This window comes from Sinocyclocheilus anshuiensis, unplaced genomic scaffold (assembly GCF_001515605.1).
Source record: "Sinocyclocheilus anshuiensis isolate Anshui unplaced genomic scaffold, SAMN03320099.WGS_v1.1 scaffold1426, whole genome shotgun sequence".
Taxonomy (NCBI): Eukaryota; Metazoa; Chordata; class Actinopteri; order Cypriniformes; family Cyprinidae; genus Sinocyclocheilus; species Sinocyclocheilus anshuiensis.
The window spans coordinates 660389-669509 of NW_015557171.1; the positions used below are offsets into that span (position 1 = coordinate 660389).

Consider the following 9121-nt stretch of genomic DNA (forward strand, 5'->3'; position numbering starts at 1 on the left):
TACTAACAGCTGTCTAATTTTTGGTTGATTGTAATCCATTACATACCTTTCTATCAAAGTTATCTAACATTATCAAGCTGAATTTGTTCTGACACAGTTTAACTCAGTTTATTTTATTACCATTTTTAAGGGGAAGTCGTGGCCTAATGGTTAGAGAGTCGGACTCGTAACCCAAAGGGATTGTAGGTGGGGGGAGTGAATGTACAGCGCTCTCTCCCACCTTCAATACCACGACTGAGGTGCCCTTGAGCAAGGCACCGAACCCCCAACTGCTCCCCGGGCGCCGCAGCATAAATGGCTGCCCACTGCTCCGGGTGTGTGTTCACGGTGTGTGTGTGTTCACTGCTGTGTGTGTGCACTTTGGATGGGTTAAATGCAGAGCACTAATTCCGAGTATGGGTCACCATACTTGGCCACATATCACGTCACTTTCACTTTCACTTTCATTTTCTAAACTGTGATAATGTGAGAAATGTTGAATGTGTCTGAATAAATTTTGGTTTGACTGTATAAAAGGCTTATTCTTTGTTGATAAGTGCTTCTCATTACAAGAAGATGTTGCGTTCCCAAATGAAAGCTAATTAATTATTTAACACTATTATGAGTAGGTCATATGACCAAAACTTTATACGAGTGATTAATTTAAAGATAGCAATATATATATATACTGTATATATATATATATACACAGGTGCATCTCAATGAATTAGAATGTCGTGGAAAAGTTCATGTTGCTATAACATCTAAATTTTAGATACCAGCAAAATTTCACAATTCTTGATACCACAGCAGAATACTAGGGTAAATTAATAATAAAAAAAAGTCCTCAAAAATGATTGAAAAATAAATAGTCAGTAATACAATAAAAACAAAAGCCTAAGGTCAAATACAATAGAAAAAAGATACAAATTAAACAAACAGTGCTTTAAGTTTTTTAGTCTAAAGTATTCAGCTAACAGGCTACTACAGAAATTGAATAATCGAATGTAAAATAAAACAGCATAGTCTTCACTGTAAGAATTAAACTTGTTCAACTTCTTATTAAAGCTACAAAAATCATTCAGTAAAGAGCAGTGAGTAATTTTCTCTTTGTATTTTGTTGTTTGATTAATATTATGCACACAGACGGCAGAAGGAATAATACCTGTTGTCGCTTTAAGAGCTGCACGGATCCAATATACTGTTACACACATATTTTCATTCTTAACTGTTTATGTTCACTTAAGACCTAACTGAGGAGGGTTTACATGAATAATCACCAAGTGCCACATTTTGACACATTTTTGCATGTATTTGACTGTTTAAGCGCACGCACCTTAAGCTAAAAGTTCACTTTACTTGTCCGTGTTCTTTTCCGTGACAGAGTGCATTCACAGAACACGAATAAATCTAAACATGAATAAATCAAGCATGTCCTAATTTGCGGAAGTCATGTTACGCGATTTTACTGATTTGCACTTGAAGTTTGGGCTTTTATGGAGGAGCGAATAGGGAGCAATAATTGTTGTATCTCGATTATTGTATTTTCATAATAGTTGGAAGCCAAAATCGAAATCGAAACTGTATTTTGATGAACTGCACAGCTCTATCAGCTACCGTTTTTTCGCATTGGTCTGAACAGAGAGTTTGCACATGAAAATCCAAATTTTCATGCCATACATTTGTTAGTGTGAACAGGCCTTCACTCTTGAAGCGTCACAGTTGTTTTTGGGGGCAGGGTCGCAGCGAGGGCAGAGGTGAGAGAGATGTAACAAAAGACTGAATGCTGCGGCGTCAGCCTGAGCTTTTAGAGTGTGCTTGACTGTTGGTTCTCTCTCTCTAAAGCTGTAATTACAGTCGAGACATCCAGATGAGCCGTCCGGCACAGTTGAGTGCACCTCGAGTGTCCTCTCTCTTCAGCGGCCAGCTGTACTGGCCGGCATCCTGTGTCCACTCTGCATTTAAGACAGCGGTTAACCTGCTGGATGATTCAAAGTCAGTGTTGCGTAGACAGCAGAGGGCAAATGCTAAGAGCACTTTAGTGGCGGAAACGTCACGCACTGACTTCCCAGCACAGAAAGGACAAATTCTAGAGCAAATGAAGGGTTTTATCAGGACGAACGTGAGAGGGTTGAATGAAATCCCGTGGGTCCGGATATGCAGTTATAACGAACCCTTTCTCCTCTGAGTCTCTTCCTGTTACTTCGCTATTTATACATTCATACACATCTTTAATCATTTATACTGCAGGGAGAGGAGGGAGTGGGTTAATGAAACGGATGTGGGCTCCTGGAAGGCTCGCTGGGTGCGGGTTTTGTAGCGGTTAATCACATTGTCACGTGAACCTCTGCTTGGCTGGTGTGAGTTGATGAGCACAACAATCGGCCTGAGGGGTGAGAGGTCACGAGTGAGTTTGATTGGCACATCTCTTGAGCCGTGTCTGTCTGCGTCACAGTTGTGCTCTCTGTGCTGCGTCTGCAGAAAATTGACTCGTTGTCCCTCAGAGCCACTCTGAGCGAATGAACCATTACCTCACAGGAACACTGTACCCTTTCACAGAGCTGCATTCTTACTCAACCTTGACTGAGATCAGCTGAACACAATCTGTCCTTGGACAAATTACATTGTCTTTTGCATTTGCTCAACTCGGACTGGTGCGATTTCAGATTAAATCAGACTCTTATAACATTAAAAAAGTAAGAATTATTGTTTTAATCGAAGTAAATTAAACACATTAGCTTATTCTGATTGATATAGTTGTGTGTTTTATTGTGCATTTTCTTTTCATTTATTATGTATTTTATTATTTGTAAGGTGTCCTTGAGTATTTTGAAAGGCGCCTATAAATAAAATGAACTATTATTATTATTATTAAATCTCTGACCAAGTTATCAATAACTAAAACTAAAATCATACAAATAATTTTAGTTACTTGAAATAAAATAACTGTATACTGAAATAAAATAAAATATAAATTAAACTTATTTTATTTCATCTAGTTGCCAAGACATAATTTTTCATTTTCTTTCAGTTGGGTTGATTTACTAAAATAACTAAAACTGAAAAAAATAACTACATTTAAAATGTTTCAAAATTAATAAAAATTTAAAAACTAATGAAAATCACAAAAACACAACAAAATTATAAACTTTAACTAAAAATAAAATGAAAATGGAAAATCTAATCATTAAAGCTAATTCAAAATATAAAACTAATAAAAGCTAAAACAGTAATCCATGATATTAAAATTACATTTTCCCCCCAACATGTACATATACTGTATATATTTGTGTTTTGATGTCAAAACCAAAGAAAAACAATGTGGTTTGCTCATCTTGTTGGGTTTTTAGAATAAATATATGGAATAAATAATAACATAGAATATAGAATAAATATATATTTTTTCTCAAAACAGACTAACATAAAGCAAAATAAAAATAATTGTAATATTTATATAAAAGTTATTTTTATATAAATCTCACAGAAAATATCAGACAAAATATTAATACAGAATGATTAAACATAAATACATACTAATCAAAAAAAAAATCACAATGCTAATCACACTTACCAGCATTGAGTATTTAATTCTTCAATTTTTATTCCTTCAATAACATATTGTGTTGTATACCTCAATAGAGATGCACACAATATGTGCTCAATTATAACTGCAAGTAAAGGCATGCATTGTTAATCAGTTTTGCAATTTCCTGCCTTTAAGAAAAAGACATGGATGCAAACAGTTGATTTGATCAATTCTTGACTAAAATGAAATTAGCAACCTGGGATGCTATATTGTCCGGAAGATGTAATCGTTAGTAAACTGCTGTCATCAGAGGTGTCATGTTTTGTCTATGCTTGTTAAGCTGCAGCTAAACAGTTTGTTCTCTGGACCGTAATGTATGAATGGCCCCTTGACCTCAGGGCTTGTGGGAGCAACTATGGCCTCTGTCTCACACTAATTATGTCACTGCATTAACAACTAGTTGTTATCCAAACCTCTTAACCCCTTCTAAGTATGTCTGGTGTGCGGCCAGATAAGGTCACCCCCCAACACGGACCTCTGTGTAGAGATGCTAGCCCTGTGCCAGTGGAACAGGAGACAGCCATACACTCTTCCTCACAATTCTTGATAAAGCTATGTCTGGGCTTCTCAGGAAGTAGGATATCAGGGTTTGTTGTGCTAGAGATTATGCGGCTGACCATGTAGCAATATAGAAGCTACTCTGTTAAACATTTCCTATGTTGTTAAAACCGACACTTACAACTTGTCTACATCAGACATGAACAGCGAAACAAGAATCAAGAATCTGTTGTGTTTCTAAACCGTGCTGAAAAAAACTAAACAAAACAATAGAAACCATCACAGAATTTGTAATGGTTTTACTGGCTATAATGGTAATTGTACTGGTTTTAATGGAAACTGTAATGGTGCCTGTTGGTCTCTATTGGTAATTGGTTTCCTTCTATTGGTGGCTTGTTAAAACCACTAAATCCTAATGGAATATGTCCCAAAACACACTACAGTACAGGAACCCATTTTTAATGTTGAAAGTTGATGGTTTGTAATGTTTGTAATGGTATTTGTAGTGGCATTTCTGTGATGGTTTCTATTTTTTCAGCAGGGTTGTTTCATTATCAATCAATATCAATGAAACAATTGTATTGACAATAAAAAGAGAAAACAAAATACTGAAACTTGTTTTATTTCTATGTTCTTTATTACTGATTTGGATAATGACATTATTACTTTTTTGGTAGAGCTGTCTTTGGAGATGTCTCATTGTTCATTAAGGACTTAACTTTTGAAACATTGACAGTTATTCAACAAAATTGAATCATTGTTGAACTCATTTGATCTGAATAATGACAATTGTCTTCTTTAGAGCTGCTTTATACCTGGATCAAGTATAAAGCAGTTTCGGAATGTATGAACTTTGTAACATAGACACTGCCATTGAACTGAACCGAATCAACATTGAAATGACCTCAATAATGACAATTGTCTTCAATAGAGCTGTTTTAGTTTAAATTGAAGTCACTTTATATTTATTGACATTTTACAACACTGATATTTTCCTGTTTTTTTTCTGTGAAACAATCTGAATTTTATGAAGCGCTATATGAATAAATGTGACTTGAGTCTACACTGTAAACAAAAATCTGTGACATTTACGGTAAAATACCGGCAGCTGTGGTTGCCAGAACTTCACCGTTAAAAATATGGTAGCAACATTTTAGGTTTTACAGACTTAACTTAAATTCACAATAAAAAACGTATTTCATTAAAGGGCCGGAGGCCTAGAGTGAGCGGAGGTGGCTTGAGTGAGCGGCGGCGGGCGGGCTTGAGAACGAGGTTGCAGCAGCCGCATGTGACGACCCCGGGCTGGACTCCGCTTCGTCCACGGTGATCTGGGAGTGTCAATTTACGTTTTTTCACTGTAAATTATACAGTGACTTTCTTTTTCACTTCCAAAACCATAATTTTAACAGTATTTTACTGTAAAATTACATTAAATGTAATTACAGTTATTCACCGTATATAGTATGGAAACTTACTGATAACCAATTAACAGGTTTTTACTGTAGCATTTTTACAGTCTTTTACTGTTAAAATCACAATAATTTTTTACAGTGTACTTGACCGTTTTCTTGAATATTAACAATAAAAAAGTGACCTAAATGAAATACATCAAGTCTACATACCATTGTTTTAATGTATGCATATTTTTACTTATATTAATATTTGTTTATATTTATTACTTTATATATGTTTAATTTTATATTTTATATTTATATTATTAAATGTTATATGTGACCCTGGACCACAAAACCAGTCTTAAGTCGCTGGGGTATATTTGTAGCAATAGCCAAAAATACATTGTATGGGTCAAAATTATAGATTTTTCTTTTATGCCAAAAATCATTAGGATATTAAGTAAAGATTATGTTCCATGAAGATATTTTGTAAATTTCCTACTGTAAATATATCAAAACTTAATTTTTGATTAGTAATATACATAAGCTAAGAACTTTATTTGGACAACTTTAAAGGCGATTTTCTCCATATTTAGATTTTTTTGCACCCTCAGATTCCAGATTTTCAAATAGTTGTATCTCGGCCAAATATTGTCCAATCCTAACAAACCCTACATCAATGGAACGCATATTTATTCAGCTTTCAGATGATGTATAAATCTCAATTTCGAAAAATTGACCCTTATGACTGGTTTTGTGGTCCAGGGTCACATATTTTATTTGAATTATATCTGTATTTCTTTTCTTTTTTCAAACTAATGAAGTGTGTTTATTAGCATATTAATTTTGCTGTGCTATTTCATTGGTTTTGGTATCTACTACTGAAATATTAGTATTTCAGTATCAATCTGTCAGGTATCAACATTGCTTTATTTCATTCTCACTAAATTTAGGAAGTTAGAAGGCTAACTGTCCTCTTTTTATCTCCTGGTTGATGAGAGACCACCCGTTTGACTCCACCATTTCCGTTTTTTTATACCGTTTACATTGCACAACTGCTTCTGCTTGAGCGACTGCACTGCTGACTCTGTCTCTCTCCATTTGTGCACATGTGCTCATTGTGTAAGTAAGATGAGTTGGCAGAGTAACCGGTGACGATGGTTTACGGAAGGTGTGCTCTGCAGGAACAGACAGTAGCTGCAGAGACTGAACCGCTGGCAGCATGTGATCATCTGTTCAAACACACACAGCTTGCTTTAGTTCTCCCTCCTGCAGTCGTAAAGCAGACCTAGTGAAACGCCCCTCACTTGGGGGTCTGACACTAAACACCCCCAACCTCTGCAGGAGTCAAAGGGGCCCTGTGTACCTCCTCAGAGAGTTTTTGCTGTCTCACTACGTGTGTTAACATGTACATACAGGCTAATTTCCTGTTTTGCATGCTTTGTAAGAGAATTCTGTTGTATGTAGTTCATGAATCATGGGACCTGAATGATGTGTAACTTTGATGTTCTGCAGGCTGCTTATAATGCATGTCAAAATCAACTTTTCGTTTGTTTTCAGGTCTGTGAAGATAATCGAAGATGTCGTCTAAGATGCAAAGCTCTACTAATATAGCCCAGGCCAGAAGGACTGTTCAACAGCTACGGATAGAAGCTAACATAGAGAGAATAAAGGTAAATGAAATGTTCATTTCACTTACCATGGTATTAGTGTCAAATACTACTACTTCATGGATTTAATGTTTAAATACCATTTATTAAAGTATGTTTCTCATGATCCTAAATAAAAGTCGATTGTGAAGAAAAAATAGATAATAAATGCCTAGCGTACTTCACTAAAGTGGCACTTCATGAATTTAGTTGAGAAAATGAGTATGCAGGGCAGTAAATCTAGAAAATGGGTGGCTTGCAGAAGCTAAATTATAGGATATTTATATTTTTTTTGCTTAATGTAAATTCCTGTACTTATGTTTGTGTTATTTTTAGGGCTGTCAGTTTAATATTTTAGTGAATTTTATCTTTTTAACACATAACAAATGTATCCCCAGAAAATCCCCAAATGGCTAGAAAGCTAGAATGAGAAGAGCCTCCCTACCCACCTTGAAGTGCCATCTGTATGCCAATCTGTAGTCTGCGCAGCTTCAACTGCCACTACAGGCTGCACTAGATTTACACAACACCATTTTAAACTAGATACAGGAAACAGGCCTGAAAAGGCACGTTTTTGAAAAAGAGTTTCAAAGTGCAAGATTTTGAAAACAATATCATTTATCGTCTCGGTGTAAACTACAGAAACACAAATTTGGGAAAACAGTGACATCATACTCACGCTTATTACCTGTTCAGTTATGCAGGTGTGTAGTGTTTCTTTACAAAGTGACATCGCCACTTACTGGCCTGGCATACATAATACAGCGTTTTTAGTCATTTTTGTAGATCCATGTGAACAGGGATCATTTTGACAATGCCGTCTGTATGCGAACATTTTCAAAAATGCAAACGAAAAACTTTTCAGTCTTTAGTACATCGTTGTCATGCCTTAGATCTTTAAAGGGATAGTTCACCCAAAAATGAAAATTCTGTCATTAATTACTCACCCTCGTGTTGTTCCAAACCCGTAAGACCTTCTTTCATCTTCGGAACACAATTTAGGATATTTTTTATGAAATCTGAGTGCTCTCTGACCCTCCCGTAGACAGCAAGGTGACTACCACGTTCAAGGCACAGAAAAGTACCAAGATGATGGACAAAGTACTCCATGTGACATCGGTGGTTCAACTGTAATGTTACGAAGCTACGAAAATAAGTTTTTTGCACAAAGAATACAAAAATAACGACTTTATTCCACATTTTCGTCTCTACTGCATCACTTGTGGATGCGCGTTCACGACAGTACCATGACGCAAGCGTGTGCCTTGTGTTCAATGCCATCACGCCGGATCTGGATCAGGCACATCCACAAGTGATGCAGTAGAGACGAAAATGTGGAATAAAGTTGTTATTTTGGTTTTCTTTGCACAAATAACGTATTCTCATAGCTTCGTAACATTACAGTTTAACCACCGATGTCACATGGAGTACTTTGTCCATCATCTTGGTACTTTTCTGTGCCTTGAACGTGGTGGTCAGAGAGCCCTCAGATTTCATCAAAAATATCTTAAATTGTGTTCTGAAGATGAATGGAGGTCTTGCGGGTTTGGAACAACACGAGGGTGAGTAATTAATGACAAAATTTTCATTTTTGGGTGAACAATCCCTTTAACCCTTGTGTTGTGTTCAGAACCCTATCACACTTACGAGGTTACAGATTCGGGAAAAATATTTTTTTTTCAGAGCAAAAAGGACCCGAACACCACATGAGGGTTAAACAGATAAATATGTAAAAAAACATATTATATGGAGCAGCAACAGACAGACAAACTATTTTTAAAAATGTGCTGGTAGGATTCAAGAATGCCTTGGGTGAAAAGCCCAAGGCTACGTTTACACGACAACGATGTAGTCAAAAACGGGAACGTTTTTCCCTTGCATTTTTAAAAAGTTTCACGTATACACAACAAAGTTTTCAAAACGATTCGCGTTTACACATCCGCAAAAACGGCCAAAAACGCTGTATTACGTATGCCAGGCCAGTAGTTGGCGCTGTCACCTTGTTAGTAAACAGT

The 9121-nt window shown here is 36.1% G+C and overlaps 1 protein-coding gene across 2 annotated transcripts in view; it reads left to right on the top strand.

Annotated features, from left to right (window-relative positions):
- LOC107678346 (guanine nucleotide-binding protein G(I)/G(S)/G(O) subunit gamma-12-like) overlaps positions 1 to 9121 on the top strand; it is a 55446-nt gene that overhangs the window by 43243 nt on the left and 3082 nt on the right. For both annotated transcript variants that reach the window (XM_016473566.1, XM_016473567.1), the window contains exon 2: positions 7018 to 7130. In XM_016473566.1, the coding sequence (XP_016329052.1) occupies positions 7038 to 7130 (93 nt within the window). In that variant the 5' untranslated portion in view covers positions 7018 to 7037. The remainder of the gene's footprint in view (positions 1 to 7017; positions 7131 to 9121) is intronic.